Below are 27,690 nucleotides of genomic sequence, written 5' to 3' on the forward strand. Positions count from 1 at the left end.
GAAGGTATAGAACACATGCAGAATCTACAAAAGCTGAACCTTGCAGGGAATGAGATTGAGCATATTCCTGTGTGGGTAGGGAAGAAACTGAGATCCCTGCGCATCCTCAATTTGAAACAGAATAAAGTATCATCAGTAAGTGCTCGTAGTTAGGAACAATAATTGTTCAGATGTGTTTCATGAAGTGAACTGGTATATTTACATCGACTGATTTACTTTGAATAATTGCTGAGTGTCTTTCCATAAAGTCTATAGTGAAATACAGCTGTTGTGAGCCCAGCAAAATTGCTTATCAGAAACACTCCTTTTGTGCCAGATATTCAAGGCATAAACTTGTATAACGTTGTTCAGGAAAATGTTTGAAAGCTTGGTGAAAATTTGAAGGCTTTTCCATATTATTGGTGGTGTCTCTTATGGTAAATTAATTATATGGAGACCTGGAAATAATCTATTTGCTTATATTTTGTATTTAGGACATGACTAGATTTAGTTCTGTCATCTAGGTTAACTTCTGTCATCTAGGTTAACTTCTGTCATCTAGGTTAACTTCTGTCATCTAGGTTAACTTCTGTCATCTAGGTTAACTTCTGTCATCTAGGTTAACTTCTGTGTTTGTAGCTACAAAAGGATGTCTATGAAGGGAAGTCACTTCATACAATTCCTGGAGGAATCATGCTACTGAGGAGGGGGAGAGATGAACCAGCTTCGGGTACTTCTCGTGATAAAATAACCCTTTTCTTGTGAATAAGTCTGGGGGAGTGGAAGGTTGTATATATCCACAGGCCTTGTTAGCTTACAATTTCCAAGGTCAAGCTTGATGAAATCTGCCCTCTTTCTAGTGGTATTTTACTTTAGGAAGTTACCTTACTCGTGGTGCTATGCATTTTGGTAGGTTTTTGGAGATTATGCTTTAGCATTAAGTGTAATCTTTGGCATGGACCTAACATCAAACATTCTGTATCATCAAAAATTCACTAATGGGGGTTTAATTTTTCTTGGCAGGATGTCTAATCATTGTTCCATTTGTCTTTGATTTAGCTCCATGATATAGCTAAACTGAAGCCTCTGCAAGATCTCACCTCTCTATTTCTTGCTGATAATCCAGTTGTAAGTCTGCCTCACTACTGCTTGTACACCATATTCCATTTGCGAGCACTGGAAAACTTGGATGGACAGCCAGTGACAAATCATGACAGGCAGGAAGCTCTAGAGAGGTTTAATTTAGGTAATATGTCAGAACTAAAGTGAATGACACAATTTAAGTTTAGAAGGAAAAGATTTTCTATTTAAATGTTTCTATGTTTTTTTCAGAAGAGATAGAAAAATTAGAAGTAGAGTTGGAAAACACAGTGAAGGAGATGGAGAACCTTAAACGTAACCAGTCCAGAATTCTTGAGCAGCTCCACCACCAAGATCAGGTCAACAAATCATTAAAAGAAAAGACTTTGCAACAGAAACAAAGCTATGAAGACCTACAAAGGGACCTGGGCACCAAAAATGAATTGGTAAGATAATGACTTGTACTAACTAAATATTTGGAACGGTTTTGTTGTCAGAAACCAAGTTCTCAATGTGAGAATTCAAATGGCTGGAGATTTGGGTTTAAAATTGAGAGACAAAACAAGGTGTGCATACCCATTGTATGTCAGTAATACCCCTTGATTATTATGTTGAGTAATGTCCATTAGTTTACTTGTACTTTATTCACATCATCCTAAAAACTTGTGTCTGAGAAGTGTCTTTCATTGGTAGCTATAAAATGCAAGAGAACTCCTATTGCCTTGAGAGTGTTCGGTTGTGAATAATCTGATGGGAATTTAATATATGGCTTTTCTCTTCAATGTTAGACTTGTCCTCTAAAATTTAGTCCTTCAGAATCTCTATAGCTAATTCTTCTATAGCTCTTCTTCTGTGAACATTCACGCTAACCAAAAGCCTATTTCTATAACATAGTTTTCGGTATAGTTAGATTTAGCAGCAAATATTTCACAACTTAACCACTCATATCCTTTTGAATGACAAACTTTGCCTACTTCTTTCTTCCTTTAGCTGGTGTATTGGTTTGTCACAGTTCCCTTTCCACAGAGCCTTTATTCCTCGCTAAGGTAGCCCTGCTGTGCTCCTGGGTTGCATGGTTATGTTATTTCTAGGTTTATTTGCATGTTTAGTGAAGTAGGAACATTTGCATTAAGTGTTCCAGTGAGACTTTATATTCACTGTGGTTTTTGGATGCACAGATCATTTTTGCACGATATATATAGTCTTCTAAAATTTTTCTTTAATCCTTTCCTTTATTCCATTCTGTTCTATTTCTTATCCTCCATTAGTCCTGCTTTCCCCTGTCTGTTGGAGTTTTGCTGCATGTTCTTCCTCAGGTATTCAGAGTGAAAAATTAATTTAAAAAGAAATCACATGATGGACCTTTTATTTAAAAAAAAGAAACTCAAAACCTAAGCAGCAAAGCCTCTGTACACTTAAGGAGTGTTAATAGTTCTTGCTGCTCATTAGTAGCAGTAAATACATTAATTATTTGTTATAGATTTAGCTAAGGGATTGTACCCAAATTATTTTTTATCCTAAGTTAATGACAAATTTGCCTTCAAACCTTTGATGCATGTAAACTTAAAAGGCCTTTCATGTGATCACTTGTGTTATGTTAATTGTGGGGTTCTTGTGTACTCTTAGTCATCAAATTGTGATTTGTAATAAAGTTGCACCTTGTGATATTCTTGATCCAAAATACATCATTTTAACTTTTTTGATGCGCGCTTTGATTCAAAGTTCATGTTTTTGCTGCTCTCTACTGAATTGAAATGTATGTGATGATGACACTTGAATGCAACTTACCTTGTTTGCTGGTTTATAGTTAAAGCAGAAGACAGTGGAGCTCACCCGAGCTTGCCAGAAGCAGTATGAGCTGGAGCAGGAGCTGGCGTTTTATAAGATTGATGCAAAATTTGAGCCGTTAAATTATTTTCCATCAGAGGTAATAATTTAAAAATGATGGATGTTTTTCATGGCTGTTCTGCTTGATTTTCAGCTGGGAGAACAGAAAAATTAATATTTTTGTAATTCTAACAGGCTGCTTTATTAAGAGTCATGAAATAAAATAATTTTTAAAGTGTATGTTATAAGATTTGAACTAAACTGAATCTGAGTCATATTCAATGTATTGAATATTAGTATACATACGCATGTATTTTAGCCAAGTAAGAGTCAGTGAACAATCATTTCATTCTTGTTATTAACAAAAAGTGATAGTCCTTTCTTCTGACTTAATTGTGGATATCCTTTCACTTGGAGAAATTCCACAAGCCAGAATGTTTTTTAATTGGATGGTATTAGATTTCCTGTTCTTTCTCTGTTGGTTTTTTCTCCTAGTAGAGCTAACCTCTTTCATACTTGCAAAAAAATGTAGAGATCTCAGAGTCTGCACAAGGAATGTAAAGATCAGTAATCATTAACTATGAATGAGTTTTTAAAGTTCTGTTTGAATAAACTTTAAGTGCAACAATGTAATGGACTAAGCATAATCTATATTACTATTAAGTCTAAAATATTAAGGAGTAAGTTCCTCCAGTTAAATGTCCACTTGCATTACCCATGTGCAACAATCTGGTCATACACAAACTGGGGTTGTGTGGTTTTAATTCTATTATAAAATGACAAGAATTTTAAAGGCCAAACAAGTCAGTTGCAGTCTGTTTTCTTCTAATTATTCTAATTTAAAATTGGTTTTCCTTGCAATATCATTTAAGTCTCTTAATCATTGAAAGTTGACTGCAGCCATACCTGTGAGATAAAAGATGTACTGCTTCATACATTGCAGGATGTAGAACTTGATAATGTACCTGGTGAAAGCCCATACATTGGTAAGGCCAGGTATAAAAGGAATATGTTTATAAGAGAAGGCTACATTGCTCACAAAGCTCAGCAGCTGGAGACCGGAAAAATACAGCCAGATGAAGAGGACTTCTGTAGGAAACCCCAGCTTCAAACTCTAGATGAACTACTAGAGGGTAAAGAAAAAAAGATTGATTCAGGTAAAATCTTAATTGAAATATGTTATCCAGTGTAGCTTATTTCACCGATTAAATGCTTGACATGTTTGACAGAAGAACAGCAATAAGGTGTCAAAGGCCACAAGTGCTGTAATTTCTAAACATCTGATTAATGTTTTAACAGAAAATGTGTATCAGTACTGTACAGAATATTATAATGTATTTTTGGGGTTGTGAGTTTTGGTTGTTTATTTTTTGTCTGCAGCACAAAGAAGATTAGAAGAACTGCAAAATGCAATAGGAAGTGCAGAGCAACAAGTTTTGAAAGTAACAGGGGAGCTGCAACAACTGGAGGATGCTCTGGCTCAGAAAAAGGTATGTAAAGAAATTGCTATGTGAATAGCAAGGGAAAGCAGTATTGATGGAGAAAATAGAACTGGTTTTCTCCCATTCTTTTTTATAAGGGCCATTATATATATGTAAATCCATTTGTCACGCATCAGGAAAATCTTAAGGGGTTTCGATAGCTTCTTTATAAATAAGCTGTCAGAGTTGTAGTGCAGTTAACTGCATCTAAAGAAGCTGTGGCTGCCCCATCCCTGGCACTGTTCAAGGCCAGGTTGGACGAGGCTTGGAGCAGCCTGCTCTAGTGGAAGGTGTCCCTGCCTGTTGCAGGGGGTTGGAACTGCATGAGCTTTAAGGTCCCATCCTACCCAAACCAGTCTGGTGTTCTATGATTCTACGAAAGAAGATTCAAAACAATGAATAGATCATTTTTAGGCAACCTGTTGGGCTAAACCATCAGTCTGATTTAACTCTTAAAAGTATTCCTGATCAGCTGTATGTATCCAATTAAACCTCCAACCTCCTCATGCTACCTCAAGACATTACAGGCCAACAAGGAAGGTCTTGAACAGCAACTGAGTGAAAAGATACGAATCCTGCATCAGCTACGCAAGGAAGCTTTAGAGCTGGAAAAGCAATTGGAGAAACAAAAGAGAGAAATAGGGAAAAAAGAGAAGGAGCTCGAAGACTTGCAGAGTTCTCTTGCTTCTCTAAATTCTGAAGATCCAAGACATGTAAGTAAAACAGGTATCTTTTTTTTTATGTACTGCATGTATTCATGTACCGAGAAAGGCGGTAAAGACTGCTTTAACAGATTAACGTTCATTTGTTGTGTTTATTTAATGAATTATATATTATTTTGCTATTTACCAATTTTTTTAGCTGTTATTGTTTGAAAAACAACTCCTTCCATTTCAAAAGAAAATAAATAAAAACCAAACAAAAAAAAAACCAAAACAACTTCAGTGAAACACTTGGGCAGCTCATTTTGAGTGCAGTTGCTTACAGCACATTAAGAACTAGATCTTTATGCTCTTAAAAACATGTTCTGCGGATCTGTGGAGACAGTTTCTATGTAAGAAATCCTTAATGCATCTTTTTGTAGAATCTGGCCTTAAAGATTTATAAAGTTCAGTGTAACTGCTGAAGGGTTATAGCTGACGTCCTGCTTTGTCAGAGAGCTGTTGCAGTGCCCCACAAGTCTGTTTGCAGGAGCTCAGCCTAGAAAAAACATCTGGAGTGGCTGATGCAGCTGACCTGACGGAAGCGAGGAGAGCTGATACTAATGTTCCAGCCAGTGAGATGCAGACAGCTGAAGGCAGCAGCAGTTTTGGCTTTACACTAGAGTCCAGCATCCTGAAAGTAGAATCAATTTTCAAAAAATAGTTCTAATTCTGGAAAGCCTTATATTGCCTTTTTGGTGCTGTCACAGTCCTGTCAGTACTGATCAACTCAGCAAGGGCTCAGGGGACATGTTACAGGTTTGGGGCAAAGCTGGATGATGCACTAAGAACACTAGTAGTTCTCATGTTTTGGATCTGCAGGGAAGCAAGACTGAAGATTTCCGAGTTAACTGTGTATGGGTACATCAAACAGAGAAACTTTAAATTGAATGAAATGGGATTAGTTTTTAGATAGTGCTTTAAAAAGCTATTTTTTTTAAATGACAACTTTTCAGGCCAGCTTGATGCATTGAAGTATGCAAAGAAAGAATTTTGATGCCGTTTTCAGCAGAGCAAACACTTTACAAAATGCATACATGCGTATTTAACGCACATACCGGGCTGCTCGTTCTGGAGGCTGCGGGACGGATCCCGCAGGAACCGGCACAGCCCTTCCCGCAGGCCGCCCCTCGCTTCAAATCACAACACAGGAAGCGCAGACCGGGGCCAACCGCCCGCGGAGCGGGGAGCGGAGCCGCGGCCCCTCCGCACCCGCGGGGAACCTCGCCACGGGCGGGCTGCCTCGGGAGCTTTCGGAGCGCATGGGAGACCCCGTTTAATCGCTTTCCGCGCTGAAGATACCGCTTCTCCATTCAAATGACTTCGAGATCAGGGGTGGGGCGTTTTGCAAATGGTCTCGAAAGAAGAAAAGACAAAGGCAAAGCTGTAAGTGATTGGGGTTTTCTAACCAGCACTCTTGTGACATGCGGCAGCTGCAGCAAAATGACTCAGCAGCAGCGCTCTGCTTGGGTTTTCCTTGTGGAATTTCACTTTTGAAAGCGGAACGGTAGTTTGTCTTTAACAGGGCGGCAAGTTGAATTGTATCGATGTGAATGTTTGAAATAACTTCCGGTTTAATATGCTCAAAGTGCAGAAAGTGATGTTTTAGCCATTACTTCTCTTTGAGAAGCAAATTTATAAGTGATTTTATTCTGACAACTTCTATTTAACATTTCTACTGCTAGCTCAATTTATTTTTTGAGGTGTAAGAAAAAGGTGCTGTTTGTCATGACAGCTTAATTCTGTATTTTCCACATTTCCTGGCATTTGTCGTTTGTGAGTGATTTCATAGCAGTGACAAACAGCACTCACTGTGTTGTGTGCATAACCAGCTTTTGTATACAGCTAAAACAGTCACTTGAATTCATACTAAATGCGCAAAGTCCTGACCAAAGCCTGCGTGAGCTGTGGCTATGGTGTATTTCCCAGAAATATTAAAACACAACAACCACACACCCGCAAAACAAGACCAAAAACAAAAGACCAAAACAAAACAGAACCCACAACCCCACCCCACCCCCCGCTTTGAGTAAATCTTAGTTGTAAACTTGGCCTGACTTACTGGTTGTTCAGAGTATTTTCCTTCGGGGGGTGACCTGACATGTTCTGAAGCATCATCTGCTGTGAAGGCAATGCAGGATGACGGGATTAAAGCTTCTGGAGGAAATCATGTTTGCTCTTGACTGAAAGAGGAAATGGTTATAACAAAAAGTAAAGGCAGGAAGAAAGATAGTAGCCATGAGTAACAGTTTATAAATGCAGGCTTTATTCTTCATGCCTGGGCAAGGGAGAGTCTGGTAACAATGCTGTTATTCAGAGATTGCCTATCTGGGATTCTGTGTGGGGCAGTAACAAGGAAAAATAACAAAACCAGAAAACCCAACCCCAAACACCACAACATAAGCTGCACTTGTGACTTTTACTACTAGTAATAAGACATTGCAGAACTGAGATTAAATACTGATTTAACACTTTAAATCTGTATTGGTGTTGTTCTGCTTTACCTTTCCAACTGTTAATTTCCAGGCTCACCTGAAAGCTCAAAAAGCAAGTAAAGAACAGCAGTTTGATGTAATGAACAAACATTATCAACAGCTTGAGAGTCGCTTGGATGAAATACTCTCTAGGATTGCAAAAGAAACCGAGGAAATCAAGGACTTGGAGCAGCAGCTCACTGATGGTTGGTTTTTCTTTTTGCCTGACAGTATTTCTGGTAGTTAGGATAACATGAGGATTGAACTGAGGATTCAGTTTTGTTTATCTTTGTTTAAATGAAATACAGAATGTGTAGGAAAGAGTTGAAAAACTATTCTTAACTGATCTAAAAGGAGACTTTATGTGAATGTTTACTTTTTAATATGTTCATTTGTACATGTTTGGGGAAGGCAGTTTGCAGTTTAAAGCTTTAAATACAGGCATTTTGTTCCTGTTGAGTTCCAGTTATTTACTTGTCTACTGCAATATGTAATAATAATATCTTAAGAGGAATAAAGGGGGTTTTGTTTGTTTTGTAAATAAGTGTGGTTTCTTAAGTGTCTCACATTTGTTTTCCATTTCTGCAGGTCAAATAGCAACAAATGAAGCGCTGAAAAGGGATTTAGAAAGTATTATCGTTGGATTACAGGAGTACCTGGAAAGTGTTAAGTCTCAGGCGAAACAGGCCAATGATGAATGTAAGGAGTTGCAGAAGGATAAAGAATCTTTGCTAGAAAGATTGGCAGATCTAGAGGAGGAAAGAAACAACCTGGAAATAGTTGCCATGGATGCAGAAAATATGAGAAAAGTAAGGCTTAATGTTGTATTTCTTCCCAAATTCAGTTACCTGGGAATAAACCTGAAAGAAAGAAGCAAATTACCAAATTGCAAATAGGAAAGCACAGTTCTTGGACACAATAAGGTTTTGATATGGAAATTTAAAGAGCTGTCTTAGCATCCTGGTGAGTTTTATGTAAACCTTAATACAGGGACAAATGTGTATTGCTTTAAGCTACGCTTTTTATTTAACTTCAGCACAGATGTTAGACACAGCATGTCTGTCACAGCCATGTCATTGACCTGACCTTTGTATGTTGTGGTGCCACCTAGCTTTAAGTTTTAATGTTCAGAGATGAGGGTTACTGTGTCTATTTTGATCTATCTGCTGTCACATTGATGATGAGTTCACGAGGCAATGTACTCTTTAAGAAATCCTGCCTCTCCTGTGTTTGTACTTCTAAAATGAATGTAACATTCCAGGAAATTGCAATGCTAGAGAGTGGACTCAGAGAGCAGCAGGAAATAAATGAGTCGCTTAGAGAGGCACAAGGGGACATCAGTGCCTATGAGGCTGAACTGGAAGCGCAGCTAAGAGATAGAGACGCTGAAGCCAAACAGCAAAAAGAAGAATATGAAAGACTGAAACAACGTAGCCAGGTAAGAACAGAACTCTTGTGCTGCCAGAGGGATGATCTGCTCCAGGGTAAGAGACAACCAAACCTTCCTCCATATCACATCTCTAGTGTGGACTTGCAAGTAATTGCTGGTTTAGGTATGCCCCCAGATGGAAGGTAATATCAGTTTGCTAGGATTTATAGCTTTGCATGGAAGTAAGATACGGGTCATTTGGGTGTAGAGAATATTCACCATAGTTAAAAGGAAAATAATAGTCCTCAGTGTTTTGGAAAGAGATAACTCTGCCTACATCAGAGAAGTGACTCTAAAGTAATCCTGTGAAAGGAACAGGTGAAAGACAGTTTGCCTTTGCTCTTTGTAGTAGAAATTGAGTTTTATAGCAGATCTTTTTATTTTGTAATGTATTATAAAGTAACAGCTTTCTGCTGGGGAAGACCAACATATGCTTTAATTTATATAGTCACATTTATCTTGCTGTTGGAGATCTTAATTTGGTTTCATGTATGATGATGTACAATAACTACTACCCTGCTTCAGTTTCCATTTGTCAGAAATCAATGAGATAATTTTCTTGCAAGATGTATTCCAACTGCACGTTCCAGACTGCAGCCAGAAATCAAAATGCAAAATGCAAAACAATGAAGTGTGGTGTTCTGTCCCCAGGTTTCAGATAAAACTTGGAAGGTTTCTATAGAACACTCATAAATGTGAATCTGTCAGTTACCTGGTAGGTAGGACGTGCTCATGCTTAGGTATGGATTAAGATTTGCAGTACCAGCCATGATGATGATTTTTAGGAAACGCATCTATAATGTATATACGGTGATGGGCTAATTTGGGATGGTTGGGGTTTTGTTGATTTCTTTTTTTAGGGTTGTTGTTCATATTGTTTTAAGAAATAGAGCTGTTTACTTGGGTGACAGGTTGGGTTATGAGTGGGGATATTAATCTGCAGGTTTTCTGTGTTTGTAGATGGAACTGTCAGCCCTGCAAGCTGAACTTGAAAAAGAAAGGCAAGCGTTGGACAATGCTCTGACCAAAGCACAACTAGCAGAGGAAAAGGAACAGCAAAATTATAAGCTCCTTTCTCAGTTCAAACAATTGCAGGTGAAGTATTTGTTGCCTTTAAAAGGTTACCTGATACACAGTATGACTCCCTACTCCCCCAAGGGGAAAGGGATAAGGATTTTAAAGGGTTCTGTATGAATTTTGTTTACCATCTTGAGTAGTATTTATAACTTTCCTGATTTTAATTTTCTTGTCCAAAGACCCTACACCATAGTCTTTTATCTATTTTGGATATTTAGATTGACCTTTGAAATCATTTCAGAGCTGCTCAGTTATATTGCAGAGGGATTGACTAATTGTTATATGTATCTTAATTTCCCACAAGCTTCATCCAGTCCATGTCAGTAAGAAAACTACTTGGATGAAGAGCTAAAAAACTGAACCAATACCTAAGGCAGAATTTATTGCCTCTGTTTGTGTTCTTGTTTGTTGTTTGTATTGGTTCAGGTCACACTGAAACCAATATTTTGTCTTTTTTTCAGGGAGACAATAATCTCCTGAAACAACAGCTTGAAGATGTTCAGAATCAGCTCAACCATGAGGTTGCAAACTTGATTCATCCTGAGGAGGTCTTAGCTCGTATAAATGAACTCAAGCAAAAACTTCAGACAGGAGATGGAGAGATTAAGTGAGTAAAATAAAAGTATAAACAGTGTTAGATTTGTGCATGTGAAAGTGGAGCACAAGCCTGATTAGCGGCGGTGCTGCACCTGAGTTAATGTACATTGGATGTCTTAAACTTGCACTATTGTAGTAGGCTTCGTTATTTCAGTATCTGGTATCACAGTTTAAAATTGCTATTTTCTGTCCTGGAACTTGGATTGTTTCTCTTTCAGATGTCAGAATTCATCTGATGTTTTAGGGAAAAGCCTTGCAAATCTGCAGAACAAATTTAATTACATCCTTGCTGATGCTCAGAGGGAAAAAGAGAAAGCATGGGCTAGACAGAGAGAACTGCAGGAGGAGATGGCATCTCGGCAGGAAAAACTGGAAGAAGTACAGCAGAAATACAGACAGGTACGTGTCAAAACAACAAAGCAGAATAAGACAGTTTCAGCTTTGTCTAAAAAATGTAACTTGCAGCTGAAGGATCAAGTTTGGCACAGATGAAGCTTTGCTACCCTCCTTCTTTCAGAGAAGTATAATTTTACTTGTCAGAAACAAATCTGACAACTCACATCAGAGCAGGATGCTGCTACTGATGATTGCAAAACAGGAACACTAACCATTAATAGAGTTTTGATTTTCCTGTTGTGCACAACTGTATATCACATAGAAATTTTAATTATAAAGAAAATGTATAAGCAGACAAAAGCTTCTGAAGAGGGAGAACAAATAATTGACCACTTCCATGCTGTGTGTACTGTGAAATTCTGGTTAGTGAAATGCATTGCCTGTTCCTGCTTGCTTTTCATAAGCATCACCAGAGTCTTCAAGTTCTTTTAAAACAAAAAAACCCTAAAATGCTTGCTTATATTTAGGACTGTTCTAAATCAGGTTATTTGACAGGACACATGCTCCTTTGCAACCTCTGGTTGACATTTATTACATAAAGCTTGCAAAAATGTTGTGTGGAGAAGGGTTGAATGTACACTAAAACTTGCATGAGCAGTCTCTAATTGTAGCTGTATGATACAAGGAGAGACCCCCTTTTTGGTGCTGATGTAACAGCTGAGTCTGATTTTTATGTTTTATTAATAGTCTTAATGATTTTTGCCTAATTATTTGATTAATTAGAATTTAGACTCTGTGATACATTTCAGAGGCAACAGAGCGTTTAATTATAAGTAGAAAGATACAGCCATTAACCTTCTTGAAACATCTCTATACCTACCACTACCAAAATAACTTGGGCACTTTTAAAATGTAATTGTTACAGTGGCAAAGCACTTCTTTTTCCTTTCTCTTTTGGTACAAAGTATGCTGGTAACTGCATTTCCCAAAGTTGTTTCTTTAAATCATTAAAATAGGGTGGCTTTTGATAGGAGAAGAGAAAGAAATCTTTCTGGCTACCCATTCTAACTTATTTCATTTGTAGGTTAAAGCTGAAAACAGGCAGAATAAGAACAAGGTCCATCAGTTAGAGAATGAAATTCAACATTTGCAGGAAAAAATAAAGAGCATGGAAGAAATTCAGGGCCTTGCGGATCAACAGCTCCAAGAGGCAGATGAAGAGAAAGAGACTATTCTTGCTCAACTGGAAGATCTGGAGAAAAGGGTAGGAATGAATAAGGACAAGTCCATGCACCGTGTCTGACTGCTCAGGATAAAAAGGATTCAAAACCTTCTGAATTATTTTGCTTTCTAAGATCAAATACAGGAAGGAACACAGAGGTTAAATATAAAAGCTTTCTTTTCCTTAAATGTTACTGGTTGTCCATACTTTAGGGGTTTTTTTCTGTTACTTATATGCATATAGTACAAAATGGGATACGTGGTGGTGAAATGTCATCCCAATAGAAAGCTTTTCTTCCATGCTGCTTTTTACTTAAAACTTACGAATCCTTTTGTTTACCTGGTTTCAGAAAAAGCTAGAAGATGCTAGGGCACAAATGCAGTTTGTCAGTCTGGATAAGGAACTGAAGGAATTGAAGAGAGCGATAATCACTTCAGATAAACTGGCAGCCACAGAGCTCTCCAGTGCTAAAAATCAGCTAAAGGCTCTTCATGGGACTGTGCTCAGAATTAATCAGGAGCGAGCTGAGGTAAGTCAACACTGATTATTAATTGCTTGTATGTGAGAAGTGCTTTCTAATGCCATCATAATGGGAGCAGTCCTGGTGTTGTCTTCTAAATTGAGCTTCAGGACTTTGGTCTGAATTGTCTTGCTGCACAGGAGCTCTTGCTTTCAACAGTGTCTCATCTTGAAACATAGTAAATGAACACCTGAGTAAATTGTGTATGGACAGGCATTCTCACTGTGTGGAAGAAGCTGAAGAAGAGGCAAGATCAATCTTATTAACTGAAAGACAATAAAGGTAGAAGAGCAAAAGAAAGGACTACAGAAGTTCTGTAGAAGGACTACTTCAAGTTCTTAAACTGGGAACCATTTTTGGCTACATACAAACATCTCCTCTGTAGAAATACTGTAAAGTTAAAGAAGAAACATTGTTTTACATATACTTTGCCAGTTTCTGGCATTCCAGAACACACAGGTGCTGATGCTTCTTATTAGTCAGCTTTTCTCCCAAAGCTGCATGAGACACCTGCCAGCTTGTGAAGGATTCTTGCAAACTAAAGCTCAAACTAATATTTCAATTCCAGGAGATTGAGGAAGCCGAAGAGTTCTGTGCCGAGGCAGCTTGTGCAGCCCAGGACCTTGCCAGGGCAGAAGCTGAAATAGAATTGTTACAGCAGCTCCTCAAAGAGAAGGAAGAACAAGTAGGTTGCAGTGATGTTTGCTCTGTATTATATGACAAGGATAAAATGCATGCATTTTGCTGAATGAGCATTTTTTGTAGGGATGGATGGGCATGTTTAAAAAAGCTTTAGCACAGTCTGATTCAAACTGAAGTGCTTTGCTTTGATTTAAACTTACACTTTAAATAGTTTCAGCGTGAAATGGAGAAAGCTGGTGAGAACACTGTCACATCAAGGACTCAGAAGTTTGAGATTGATAAATTAAATGAAGCTATGGAGCAACAAAGAGCAGAAATTGACCGTTTAAGATGGATGTTGGATAGTATTGGCACAGGTAATCTCTCTTTTCTCTCCACTTCTTGTGGATAAGCATGAATGGAGAGGCCTTCACTTTCTTCTCTATATTTCTCACTGTTTGATCTGAGCAGATATTGAGAGCTCTGGAAGTTTATTCTAGAACAAACTGTTCAGAATGCCTTCCTGTGTACATGATATGTGCAGTCATTAAATCACTGTGATGCAGTGGATTCTCTGTATATGAAGCAAACAGCAAAGTACAGTTATGTGAAGTGTGTGGGTCTTTGCTTCTTCAGATATGAAGAATGGAGGAAAGGGGAGGACCAGCAGTGGCACGAGCACTCCCAGGTTTCTAGCTTTGCCACTTGACTTGCCATGTCACCTTTGGAAATAAAGTGAAGTTTTTCCTCAGTTTGAAAATTGGAATGACAGTGTGTTAGTTTTCATTAGCTTGTATTAACAATGCTTTTTATAGCTATTTAGAAGACACTAACTGAACTCTGCATTCAGTTTATACTGCTCTAGAATGTTGTCAGAGATCTGCATGTAAGGAAAAGATGAGCATCAGTTACCTGTCTATGAACTTGTATTTCTACAGTCTTAAAATGACAAACTTGCAAGGGGCAGTGTGTAGCTACATCACTTCATAACAGCGTTTGGTTTGTTTCCCCTGGCAATTCAAAATTAAATATTGCTTCAGATTAACAGGATAACAAAGAGGGAAAAGCTGAATGCAGTATTTCTGACTTGATTTTTGCTTTAGATGCCTGTAAAACTGCAATTCATTTACAGGTAACAAAGAAGAAATTGACAGTTTACAAGATGAAATTGCAGCACTCAAGAATGTGCTTTCATACCAGAATGATTACATCACCAGCATGGCAGATCCACTGAAAAGAAGGGGATACTGGTATTACATGCCATCATCACAGGTCAGAAAAATCCTATGATGTGAAAAGCTATTTGATGTAAGAAAGTCCATTATAAACCTGATAGATACAGGAGAGTTCAGAAAAAGCACTGTCTGGCATATAAGAGAAATACTGAAATGACACTGCACAAGGTTCCCTGATAAAGCCTATTACTGTGTGCTGGTAGGGCTCTAGTGCACATCAAACTATTCAAAATGCAGTACTGTAAATTCACTTAGGTTAAAGTTGAAAGGGGACATTACAGACAAATATTTCTTGCAAAATACTATTTGTCTGAATTTAAGAGAAATATTGTTAAAATCTATTTAGTGCTTTCTTTTAAAGTAACGTCATGCTTGGAAGTGAAAGAAAGCAGAGTGTGTTTAGCCTGTTCCTGAAAAATCAGCTTTAAGTGTACAACAGTTCATTTCACATGATTTGTCATTTCTAGATTAACACATCCTGGTTTCTTCTTTAGGCTTCGACTCCTGCTTCCCACAGCACAAAAGACTCTGGAGTTTGTTTACCCTGTTGTGGCACATCCCCACCCAGGAGAGGGTGTGGTGAGGACAGGCACTGCAGGAAGGAAGACTTGCCCAACCAAGGAGGATGTTGGGTTTATTCACCACTCAGAAGCAGGTTGCACAAAACAAATTCAGGTCAAGGTAAGTCAAGGCTCATGGCTCAGAATGTTTAGGAGCAAACTAAATGTGGATTTGCTCAGAGTTCATGATGGATTCTTTTATGTGCATGTGTGAATTATAAATGTTTATTACCTTTTGAACTGATTATTCAGTTCAAGCATATTTATTGCTTTCTTAAAATTTTTAATTTATTTTAATTTATTTTTTTAAAATTTTAAATGTGCATTTGAAGAATATATTATACTGGAAAATTGATTTTTTTTTCTTTTTTAAAAGATAAAAGAGCAAAAGAAGAAAGTGAAGGAAAGGAAGAAACTCGTGTTCCCAAAGACCCCCACTTTGTACCACCCCCTGGTACAGTTATTTACACAGTCCTTCCAGATGGTGCCCCTGTACCTCAGGGAACGGTGGTCTATGGCCCTCCTCCTGCAGCAGCAAGTGGAGGCTCCGTCGCTCCTGGATCTGTTATCTATGGCCCACCTCCTGTGGGAGCTCAGGTTGTTTATGGCCCTCTTCCTCCAAACTTCACTGTCCCACTCATTCCTGTTGGAGTGCTTCACTGCAATGTGCCTGAACACCACGATTTGGTAAGATACAGAGTTGTGAGCTGCAGGATTAACCACAGGCAACAGATGTATAAATAGATGAGGAACATCTTTTAACATACACTTTCTCAAAAAAAATAGAAATGCAAAACCCAAACCCCTCATTTTCGCAAGTTACATTAGTCCAGTTTATAATAAAAAAGTCCCTACTGGGAAGGTTCTGGATCTGAGTGAATTTGCTGATGAGAATTCTCTACCTTCCATGCTAACAGTCTGGTTTTATTCTCTCTGTAGCCGTTCCTGTGTCTGAGGACTGAATTAGAAAATAGGTCTTAATTTTGTTGTTCTGTCTCCTGTATGTAGGAGAGTGAAGTCTCAAGGCTAGAAGACACTGTGTATTACTTAAAGTCTCGCAAATACAAAGATAAATGGTCAGAAGCAGCAGAGCATAAATATAATAAAGAGATGGAAAGATTGCTTCAAAATGTTGAGAAACTTCTGCATGAAAGGGAAGAGTTGGAATGTGAAGTAGCAGAGCTACAACAAGCAGCTCAGAAACATAATAAACGCAAGTAAGAACATTGCCTTGGAATGCATTTCAAGTAGCCACATGGAAATACCTTTTTTTCCCAATAAAAGTCAATTTTGATTCATTTACAGTTAATGTAAATGGATTGGAACTTCCACGAGGCACCATGCCTGTGGTATCTTGTATTTTAATTCCGTGTCTTTCTTCCTGACCTTGTAGGGACTTTATTGAAGGGTACACGGACAACCTTATTGCTGAATTGCAGTTAGAAAAGACTCTTAAACATCATGAAGATATTGCAGATGAAATTGAATGTATAGAGAAGACCCTTCTGAAGCGACGAGCAGAGCTTAGGGAAGCAGACAGGCTACTTTCAGAAGCTGAAGTGGAACTTGAGAGCACACAAGGGAAAGTAAGTAAAACCGTAACTCTAAAGTGCAGAAGAATTTGCATGTTGGGTTAAGATTGTTCTAAGCAGAGGATTTTTGTTTGTTTAAGCAGTTTATTTTCACTTGGATAATCTGAAGCCTTTTAAAATGCTTCTGTATGAAAATAAGTTGTTGGATAACCTGTGCTAGAAGAGAAGGTTTCAGTCTTTGCCAAAGAAGAGGAAGCTTTTCTGCTCTGGACAAGAGAGGAGAAAAGATTCTACTTTGTTATGGAAAGGGACAAAGCTCAGATGGAATGTCCAGGCCAGGAGGAGGTCATCTTCAGATGGCTAACCTGCAAGTTATGGATGTGGAAAGCATAAGATGGGAGTGTATTGTCTCAATAATCTTCAATTCTTGCTCTAGACTAAAGACACTATGCAGAAGTACAATCATGCCAAACAGCATTTGTCCTGTACTGAAGCTGAGGCAAAGGAGCTGGAGAGAAGGGCTCGGGAAATGGCCACTAAACTTGTGAAAGCAGATCAGCAATTAAGGTACTCTTACACTGCTCTTGTGAATTGGTGTCGAATGGGGAGGAAGAGAACAAGATGCTTTCAAATATCAAGATGGTGCTCTTGGATAGGGAGAGCTGTTAAAATGTTAATACAAAAAGGCATAAATGCTTCTTTAGGTTATTACAGGCAGATACAAGAGATTTAGAACAGCATAAGAGGGAACAAGAAAGTATTTTGAAGGAAATCAACAAAATGGTGGCTGCAAGAGACTCTGAGTTCCAGTCATTAAACCAGAAGATAGAAATGCTAACTGAGAGGTGAGCATTCTTAATTTACCATAAACTGTATTAGATAAAATAAAGACGTCCTTCTCTAATAAATTACTGCCTAAGGAATTTTTGTTTCTTCTGAGTCATGTTTTTATTCTGTCAGTCTTCAGAAGCTTCAAGGAGATATTCAAGTTGCAGAAGGTAACGAAGGACATCACCTCCAAATCCTTACAGAAGTAGAAAGCCTTCTTCAGGGCAAGAAAACTGAACTGGAAAGAGTGAAAGATCAGGTAAGGCTCATCTTCACTAATGCTGGACGTCAGTTTTGTTTGTGGCAACAGAAAGCTGAGAAGAGTCTTAAGTTCTGAACTACCTTGTCTGAAGAATTTAATTATTTCATTTATTTTAATGTTGATAATTTGAATTATCCTTGTTTTGTCTCATAAATGTGCTGCTGATCTCACTGGCATTTCTGCATAATGACCATTACTGCAGAGTTAGTTCTCTGTGACAATCCTTACTGCATTCCAGAATAAGGAAATTAACTCTCTGAGGTACAGGACTGTGCTGCCCAGCTCAGAACTTAGTCTTTAGTATTGGCTTTATTATACAGGTTTAGCAAATGAAGCTCATTGATGGGATCCTTACACATTATGCAATTCAAGTAAATCTCTGGCAAGGAACAGGGCACCATAGTTATTCTTGTGATGTGTGTAGCTACAGAAATAAAAGCCTTCAGATGCTTCTTCTGTTCAACTTCTACATTGTAGATCACTGCTCAGCAACAAGAGCTCTTGTTTCTGGAGGAACAGTTAAAGCAAAGAAGAGAAGAGCTCCATGTCCTTCAGGACTGTATTTCTCAAAAGCAAAGTGACCTCAAAGAAGCTCTTCGAGATGGAGAGACTGAAGCAAATGAAAAACTACGCCAAATACGGGTAACTTTTCCAAAGGAGTTCTCAGTTCATTGTATCTCTGTGGAACAGCAAAAGAAGTATCAAAAACATCCCATAAAGTTTCCAGACTTGTAGATCAAAACCTTTGCTAGGTTACTGTAAATTGTGAATGAGCAGGACTTTAACCTAAATATTATGTATCTTTTGTTTGCTTACACATGAACTGTAACTATAAACTCTGGATTAAATTGACCAGAATATTGCTGACAGACTGTTTTATTTTTATAAACCTCTTTTTAAAGAAAAACTTCATTTAAAATGGCAAATAATGGCATTCCTTGTGACACTGATCTGTTTCCACAGGAAATAAAACTACTTCTGGAAAAGCTTCATGTTGAGAGGGAAGAACTGGATGTGCAGATTAATGAGAAAAGAGCACAGCTTTCCTTCGTAAGAAAGGATATTGGAAATGAGGAAGAAAATCTTCAAGGAGTACTTGGGCAAGTTACCAAGCATAAGATGGGTATGTCCCTGGCCCTACTAGATAGTATTTTGTGCAGATTGGAAAGAAATACTCTGAGCTTTTGCTTGTACATCACTGCAGTCTTCTGTTGCTCGCTCCTTCTAAACCACTGTGATTCTCATAGTTCACACAGCGCTGGCAGATGCCCTTTCCTTAAGCCTCATCCTGCTTGGTGCTTGGGGTGGGAGTTTTTCATGCCAGAGAAACCTGAACAAATCTATTGTCAGGGCTGATCAGTGGTCAGGAGACATCAACTAATAGTGCTGCATTCATGGAAGAAGAATTAGACACTGGGATGTGTGGGGAAGTGGAGAAATCTCCTTCCAAGCAGTTACATCCTGTTGGATTGTGGAATGTACGAGCAGCAGCAGTGTGCAACTTGTGTATTTTTAATGGAATAATTTCTTATTGTTAATCAACTACATGCTCCGTCCCAGACAAACTCCCTAAGGAATAGGAAAAGCAGGAGACCTACCAGCAACTCACTGGTAGAATAGCATCAGATGTAATACCTGGTGTGACTAACACAACAATTGAAAACATGCAGAGTTGTGACAGGGATGATAGCAGTACAGTGTCCCTTGATGGTTCCTTGGTGCCTGTTTTGCAAATAGAATACATTTGATGTGCTTGTAATAATCTCTTATTTCTTTCACCTTTACTAGAACTGAAACATGTTCTGGAAATGCTGGAGCTTGAAAACAATGAACTTCAAGGTTTGAAACTACAACATGACCAAAAGGTCAATGAGCTAGAAAAGACTCAGGTTGCAGTTCTAGAAGTAAGTATTTCTTGTGTAGCTGTTCTAGTCAGTGGAAGAAGAGCTCTGCATATTTTGTGGTTCTGTTCTGGGTAACAGAGTCCCTACACTTCTAAATCAGTCAGTTTCTAATCTGATTTCAGCTTATCACAGAAATGTCTTAAGTCTGCTTAGGCCCTTTAAAATACTGGGATTTTTTTAGTGCATATGAGGGAGAGAGGACAAAAAGGCAGAAGGCTCTTTTGTGGCTGTGGAATGATGAATACTGTTTTTTTAGCATTAGCTTCCAGAGTCTTTTCATCTGGATTCTATCTGTGTTCTTGCTTGCAAGGAGTAAGTATGGAAGACTGTTTATTAACTCAGCTGGATGATATTCTTTACCATTAAAAGGTATTTTAGCTCAGCTAGTCTCTTCTCTTTTTGATGGTTAAAAGACTGACACTGAGCTTTGCTACCAGTGGGTGAAGAGAGCTCTCAGTAGCTACAGGATTGTTAGCTCAGAGTTAGGGATAGCCCTTCTTCACTCAGTTGTGCAATTTCAGAAGGACTAATGTGCTTGTTCAGAGAGTGTTTATAAGCTTATATAAGCAAATAGTACCTGCTGCTTTTACTTCTAAATGACTTTATCTCTTCCCTTTGTGCTCTCCCTGTGAAGAACAGGGAAGAGAAGGGAATGTTACTCCACTTAACAGTGGTCACCTTACTACATTGCCTAAGCATCTCGCAGCCATTCTTTCAAAACCCCTGCCATGAAGGGATATGCTACTCTTAAGGGTGGGAGAAAATGCTGTTTAAATGAGGACTGAACAAAGAATTGGACCCCAGTCTCCCAGTCCTCGTGCTCATATTCACCATAACCTTCATCATAAATCCACTGAAATTAATCTGGCACTTTAAGCCGTTACAACACAGTAGTTACAGAGGGTACTCAAGCCTATGTGTGATCTCTGTGAATGAAAGGTTTTAAACTGCTGCAGCTACAGATGTTGTTAACTTATTCTAGTTCTTGACCTTAAGTGTTGTTCTCCATGCCTTCTTTTGTAGGAGAAGTTAAAACTGGAGAATATGCAGAGATTATTCCAGTGTCAGCAAGGGGAAGTAGCTTGGCAGGAACAACTGCTCGAGAAAGACCGTCAGGAAAATGAACATCTGGTTTCTCAAATGCGCACTCTGCAAAATAGCATTGAGGCTCTGAATAAAGAAAAGGAAAAGCTCGCGGAAGATTGTCACAGTTTGGAAAAGAAGCTGTCACAAACCAGAAGGTGGGGGAGGAAATATTTTTGCCTGCAAAGATCAGAAGTGATGGGAAGTGCCTTGAATGTCTGTTATAATTAAAGTTAAAGCTATAACTTTGAGGTGCCCAATTGTACAGAATGTGCCATTTTGTATGCTGTGGAGGTTTTATTTTAAGCATATCTACAGCAGACTTACAGCAAATACTCAGCCATGGAGCTGATGAATGCAACAGCATTTGTTGTGCCATGGCAGTGCAGTGAGAAGCGTTATGAAAAGCAGGATGTTGAGACTTGGAACAGGACAGCTGTCTTGCTGTGACTACCAGGTAGTGTCTGCTTGAGCTGAGAGAACTACTGAAAGGCAGCTGGTTTCTAGAGTGCTCACCAAGTGCTTCCAACAAACCAAGAGCATGTGTTCATATTTTACAGAGACTTGGCTGCTACTGAAGAGAGCAGCAGGACTGCATTGTCCAGTGTAGAACAAATGGAATCGGATATTAAGAACCTGCAGCAGGAGGTGGATCTGCTGAACAAACAGAAAAAATCACTGACTGCAGACATTACTGTTGCACAGAAGGATCTTCAAGGTAAAGATCAACTTCTGGTTTTAAGCTGTAATACATTTTAAGAGAAACTGGGTTAAAAGACACACTTTGACTACACTGTATGATATTAAATATATCCAACATGCTCAGATATCTACAGGCAGAAAGAATTTAACATGCTGAAAAGATAGAGTTTTTAGAAACTGTTTATTTTTTATTCCTCCTTTCTGAGACAAGCTGATCTCCCTGGCTGGGTATTTATTGCACTTTGCTGATTGAAATCTCTGTCACCAAATATCTTCCTAGATAAAACAGAACAACTAGAAACACTGAAAGGAGAATTAACTGACTGCAGGCAACAGCTTCAACAAGTAGAACAGGTTAGTTTTAGTGAATATGTACTTCTTTTCGTGTATTGGTGTGCAGGAAGGAGGGAGAAGATACTTAAACCCCAAATAAGCAACATCTGCTGTGTGGGTCCTACTGTGTTAATTCTTTCAGTGGCTGGTTTAAATGGACAGTAATCTTCACTGGGATTAGGGGTGGTCTGTTATTTTCTGTCAATGCAAGCCTTTTAACCAGAGCTGTTACTCATCCCAGCTAGTTTTGTCATCTAATTTTATGTCTTTATATTGCAGGATTTGAAAACTAACACAAGGCATCAGGATGAGTTGCTTAGAGAGCAGGCAACCCTGAAAGAAGATATCCTGCAGTATGTAAGGAAACGTAAGGATTGCCAAGAGAGACACAAAAAGAGGGAGACCCAACTGCAGCAGCTCCAGAAGGAGATTGAAGAGAAGGAAGCAGAACTAGCCAAACAAGAAGTGGTAATGACCCTGCTGACTTGCCTCTTTCTCCTGACCTCTAAAACCAGGCAGTTTACAAATAATAGAGCAGTGCTTTAAGAAACACGAAGCCTCATTTTCAGAGGAATAGCAGCAAACAAAAAGCTTCAACATTCAGTCATGTTTTAGTGAAAACCAGGGTGTCCCAAGGAAGGACCTTGTCTTCCTTCTGGGCAGGGTCACACTGATACCAAGACTGCTGTGCAGTCAGCAGTGGCCATGGAGTGCAGGAAGGGCAGGGTGAAGGCCCTGGAGTGTTGTGTCTTGGCTGCTGGCAAGGAGATGGATTAGGACGGATTCTTTATAACTCTCTTCTGTCAGCAGCCAGGATGTAGCAGCTGGATGTAGTTCAGAGAGCTTCTCATGCTGTTGAGTTCTCTTGGGAGACGAGCAGGCTATGGACAGTACCTACAATAATAACAATGGACTGCAAGTGAAACTAATCCCAGTTCAACTCCAGCTCTGTTCCCTAATGCCAAGTCTAAACAGAAAGAAGTCCAGGGCTGCTTTATCCTGAAGTTTTCTTTCGGTTTTGAGTGGATCACTATTGGCTACAAGCTTTTATTTTCTCTCCTATGGTATTTCTGTGCAAAGCCCGTCAGCCTTAGATGAAAAGTTGGGCTTAATCATATATTCCTGCAGTAAAATTAACTGAAGCTGGCAGAGCAGTTTCAACAAAGCATCAACCAAAAGAATAACTGAGGGAGCTGTATAAATAAGAAAGGCAAGAAAAACAGATAAAACTTGTCAGGAGGGAATGTTCAACTACAGTGCTTCCCAATTTAAGCTGCTTCTACTTCTGTAACATCTTTTGGTGGTGGTATCGGTTTTCATGGAGTTGGTACTAGTGAGGTGCTGTTTTTCTTGGCAGATTCTTCATCGCCTCAAGCAAAACTCAGAGCGTGAAGGGAAAAAGCTGGAAGAATGTACTGCTAAAGTGAAGGATCAGAAAATCCTGCTGGAAAAGGAGCTGACAGAGCAACAGCTGAAACTGGAGCAGGCAATAGCAAAAGTCCAGCTGGCAGAGGAGAACCTCGGGCTGCTAGAAAAGGAGGAGTCCCGATGTGCAGCACTTGAAGAAACTGTCAGGAAAAGCAGTAAGAGTCATTGCACAAGTAAACTGTTACCATCTGGGGGCTCTGAATGTAATGAAACCAACAGATATTTTGTGTAATCTCACTTGGTTTCTAATGGAGCACATGGATTGACTCCTGATCCTTGACTTGCTCAGAGAACTGAAATTCTAAAGCCAGCCATGTTGTGTCCCCTCTTGCCTTGTGTCAGTGTTTGTACCACCACTGCTCAGCAGATTGTGTGTTTCAGACATGGCCGATGTGATGCCGAGATACTGAATATCTCTGCTAATGAGGATTGTTTTTAACAATCATTACAGAACATCAGCTCGCAGAAAAAGAATTTCAAATACAACAAAAAAATAGAGAAATACAGTCTCTGCAGAAAGAACTGGAAGTCTCCAAGTCTGAGCTGAACCATCTCCAAGATCACGTAGCATCAGAGAGGAGAAAGGCAGGGAAGAAAATCTTGAGTCTGAAAGAAGCAATGCAAATGCAAAGGATTCAGTTTGAAAGAAGACTGCAGGTAAGTCCTGGCTGAGGGGGAGAACGTTTGGGGATTCGGGTTGTTTTTAAACAGCAAACTGATAGAACACCCGTTTTTATCATAGGAGGAACAAAGTGATGCATTAACTTCATGACTAGATAGAACCTGGGGCAACCACACTCTGGTGTTTCTAGATTGTGCTGCAGAATGTCTCTGGTTACTCCTATTTAATGCTGTTTCTGTCTTCTAACTTCAGGTTGTGTTCTGTGGGTTCTCCTGCCTCAGGGTGCTCTGGTGGATGCTCACAGTAAAAAGATCTTTCTGCATTTTCCTAGGAACAAAAGCATGAAAACAACTGTTTGCAGAGTGATGTAGCAACTGCTGAACAAATAGCACACAGTAACTGGGAGCGAGCCAAGTGCCTTACTACAGACCTTGACCAGATCCAGTGGGACTACAGGGATCTCCAGTCCCAGGTATAACTGAGTAGCCGAGTACAGGTGGGTTTGAGGGAAAGCCTGGTTGTCACACAAGTTTATACTGTACTGGTTTTGAATCTCCTCCTCTCTGCTGTATCACAGTTGGCTTCAGCCAGGAATTAGGACTCCTGCTCCTGTTTACATTAAGGTTTGGTTATAGGAACTTGGCATAACTGGAATAATAACTTATGCAAACCACTAAATGTTACCAATGTTCAGAGCTACTCAGTGGCACTTAACAACTTGTTAGTGCCAGCCTGGGCCAACAGTTGCTTCTTTTGATACTTACTTGAGTATAAAAGGGTGACTGCATGTTATCTGACTGCCTGTACTTTAATAAAGCCTTTCTAAATTGTTTCTAAGTCCTTTAAAAATGTGTTTGTAAAACACAATGGTGATGCTGTTCCGTGGTTTAGATGAAGACTCAAGAAAACCTGGAAGACAGACAAAGAGAAATGGAGAATGCAGCAACATTACTTAAACTGGAGGTTGAAGATGAAATCAGGACAGGGTTTAAATCTTCAAGCCCATCTTCTCTAGAACCACTGGACAATTTGGAAGCATCTTCTGAAGCAGAGGGAAGTCTGCAGCGTGAATCCGACACCTCAGAGGTTCTGTTTGCTGCTGCTAACAAGAGACTTTTCTCACTGGAGGAGAAGTTGAACCTTTCTAAAGTCTTCTTAATGGTAAAACACTTTCAGGAAGTATCTGCTGCCCGTGTGCAGCTCTTGCTGCTGTGTGGTACCTGGAGCTGTTGTGCTCATTCCTGAATGTGCTTTTGTTTCCAACAGGATGAACAGTGGCGCGGGGAGGCTCTCCGAGAAAAGCTGCAGCAGCACGAGGATCGGCTGAAGGTGGCTCATCCCATCTCCCTGTCCCACTAACTCCTCCCTTGGGTCCCCCCCTATTACCCACATGAAGATCCTTCTGCCACACCAGCAGAGCAGCTCTGGCTCCCGGATGAGCTACTGAGTGCCTCTGGGTGGGAGCAATAAGCGAGAGCCTGGCACCTGCATGCTGTAGCAAGAGGAATAATTTTAATTAACAGTTAATTGGATTGTTGAGTATTCCAACAAGATTCCCTCATTTACATCATGCTGTGGTCTGTTGGCAATGGGGCTAATGACAGTTCGGGAGCACCCACAATCAATCTAAGTACAAGGGGTGGCCCAGTTCAGCTGGAACATACTTATTGCTCTCTCTTTGGGCAGTTAATGACAAAGGCTCTGGAAATGGAGCTGCTTTCTCGCTTGGGAGAAGGTGAACTATGTAATTTGCAACCCCCTGCCATCTGTGTATGGGTTGGGACTCTCAGTGCCACTTTTCTGAGGGCTTGGCTTGAAGGTCATCAGCCTTCTTAAATAGAGACTTGAAAATGGCACTGCCTGGGAATAAACAGAAGTAATGATTGCTTTAGGCTCGGCTCCGGCAGTGCATGTCCAAGCAAGTGGAAGTGTTAATCAGAGGGAAGCAGCAAACCGAGGGCACCCTTCACAGCTTGAAGCGGCAGGTTGATGCGCTGGACGACCTCGTCAGCAGCACTGCTTCAGATTCACTGTTCCCAGCCCAGAGCTCGAGCCTGGGACCTCCGCAGGATGCTCTGAAAGTGACAAAACCTCAGGTAATGCTCTGCTCTGTGCAGGAATTGTGGGTTGGGGTCTATCACAGCCGTATGTTCATGACCTTAAGAGGCACAGTGGGGGCGTTCTGAAGGTGGGGGTGATTGTACTGTACCTTTATTTACTCTGGCAGTAGCCAGCTTGTTTGAGAACAGTAAGTGCTATATAGAATCATAAATGTTTGGGTGGGAAGGGACCTTAAAGCTCATCCAGTTCCAACCCCTGCCACGGACAGGGACACCTTCCACTGGAGCAGCTTGCTCCAAGCCCCTGTGTCCAACCTGGCCTTGAGCACTGCCAGGGATGGGGCAGCAACAGCTTCTCTGGGCACCCTGTGCCAGCGCCTCAGCACCCTCACAGGGAAGAGCTTCTGCCTAAGAGCTCATCTCAATCTTCCCTCCGTTAGCTTAAAGCCATTTACTTGTTGTTCTGTATTTTAAAACATTGTCTCTGTACTAATTGAAGACATTGGTTTATTCCTCTTTACTTGCTGCTTTCTCCAGGCTGCTCTGACAAGACTCACCCAGGGCCCCAGGAGGGCTGCAGGACTCCCCACAGTGGCACAGACAACACATTCCTGCTCTCCAGGAGCATCCCAGTGAAGCCCAGAGGTGAGATGGGAACTTCACCCAGTCATGAGTGTCCTGAAGGTTGAAGCTAGTAAATAGTGCCAGCCCCAGGGCAGATGTGGGCTCCCACACAGCGCTGGCCCTTCCCTGAGGGCATTCCTGCAGTTGGGATCCTCACGGTTGATGGTGGTTGGGCACTTGGAGGTGTATTTTCACCAACTGCGGGTGAGAGCTGCTGAGAGGTGAGTTCTGACAGGACATGGAGAAATCACTGTGCCGCTGACCAGCTTCAGTGGAAGGCTGCTGCCACCCTTGGTCTTTCAGCAGTGCTTCCTGGTTTTAACAGGCATACAGCCCAGCACCCAAGCCTGTTATAGTGAGTTATGCCACCAGCCTGGTACCCAGTGTTCCTGTGTAATGGTTTAAGTTAAAAACCCCTTTCTTCAAGAGCTGCCCTACAGCAAAAGAGCAGGAGCTGGGTCTGGGGCGCAGCTGGGAATGACACCTTCACACTTCTACCTCCCTGCTCTGCAAAGCCTGGCGTGAAAAGGCGTTTGCCAGCGCTGGCTGCAGGGCCCTCTCTCCACTGTGAAGTTTTTGTATGAGTCAATAACAGAGCTTTATGTATATAAGTTGGGGTTTTAAACTGTTTTAAATGTATGCAAAACACCATCTATTTTGGTGCAGGTACCTTTCCAAAGCTTGTAACAGGGACAGAGTTGTCACCTGTTTTCCAATGCATGGATGTTTTAAATGACTGCTTCCTTAAAATAAACTTCAATGACTGACACTTGCTGTTACCTGAGGGTGGCTGGTGGTGGTTTGTTGTTTCCATGGGTTGAAGCTGCAGCACAGGCTCTTAGAACAGCAGTAACGTGCTCCCAGCACTGCAGAAAAGTGAAACTTGTCCAGAATTGGTTTTTCTGCCACTGTAACTGTGCTCCTGGCTCCCATTTGTAAGCATTCGGTCACAGTTCATTCTCTGGAGGCTTTGCAGCATCACTTCTGAAGCATATGCCCATGGTGAGTGGTTTCACAGGGTTCCAAGCAGCTTGCTCTGTTAGTAGTAAGAGAACCACATATAAAGCCTTGCAGCAGCAGCAGGAGGAGCTGTGAAACACAGGGCTCTGCTCTCCCAGGCACATCCTGTCCCCCTTCACCCAGTGCCTCTCCCCCAGCCCTCATCCCTCCTTT

General features: G+C 40.2%; 1 protein-coding gene across 1 annotated transcript; it reads left to right on the forward strand.

Moving 5' to 3' along the window:
• Nucleotides 1–27,115, forward strand: CNTRL (centriolin). Its single transcript, XM_080630389.1, has 39 exons — nucleotides 1–135; nucleotides 1,039–1,225; nucleotides 1,312–1,505; nucleotides 2,867–2,986; nucleotides 3,830–4,043; nucleotides 4,267–4,376; nucleotides 4,886–5,080; nucleotides 7,595–7,748; nucleotides 8,131–8,351; nucleotides 8,804–8,980; nucleotides 9,932–10,066; nucleotides 10,510–10,655; nucleotides 10,864–11,044; nucleotides 12,066–12,245; nucleotides 12,553–12,732; nucleotides 13,292–13,408; nucleotides 13,577–13,721; nucleotides 14,477–14,616; nucleotides 15,074–15,260; nucleotides 15,516–15,826; nucleotides 16,148–16,356; nucleotides 16,533–16,725; nucleotides 17,108–17,238; nucleotides 17,376–17,516; nucleotides 17,632–17,758; nucleotides 18,239–18,403; nucleotides 18,725–18,884; nucleotides 19,550–19,665; nucleotides 20,689–20,906; nucleotides 21,309–21,466; nucleotides 21,731–21,804; nucleotides 22,063–22,251; nucleotides 23,141–23,366; nucleotides 23,663–23,868; nucleotides 24,165–24,305; nucleotides 24,725–24,994; nucleotides 25,100–25,162; nucleotides 25,726–25,929; nucleotides 26,431–27,115. The coding sequence occupies exons 1-39, from the start codon at nucleotides 16–18 to the stop codon at nucleotides 26,527–26,529; spliced, it is 6,504 nt and encodes a 2,167-aa protein (XP_080486515.1). The 5' UTR covers nucleotides 1–15; the 3' UTR covers nucleotides 26,530–27,115.
• Nucleotides 27,116–27,690: the final 575 nt, after the last annotated feature.

The sequence above is a fragment of the Psittacula echo genome, assembly GCF_963264785.1.
Source record: "Psittacula echo genome assembly, chromosome: 16".
Taxonomy (NCBI): Eukaryota; Metazoa; Chordata; class Aves; order Psittaciformes; family Psittacidae; genus Psittacula; species Psittacula echo.

Coding starts and splice junctions, on each gene's coding strand:
- CNTRL (XM_080630389.1), top strand. CDS start 16: ATGCAGAATCTACAAAAGCTGAACCTTGCAGGGAATGAGATTGAGCAT. Junction 136..1,038: donor AACAGAATAAAGTATCATCA/GTAAGTGCTCGT, acceptor TCTTTGATTTAG/CTCCATGATATAGCTAAACT. Junction 18,404..18,724: donor AAAAACTACGCCAAATACGG/GTAACTTTTCCA, acceptor CTGTTTCCACAG/GAAATAAAACTACTTCTGGA.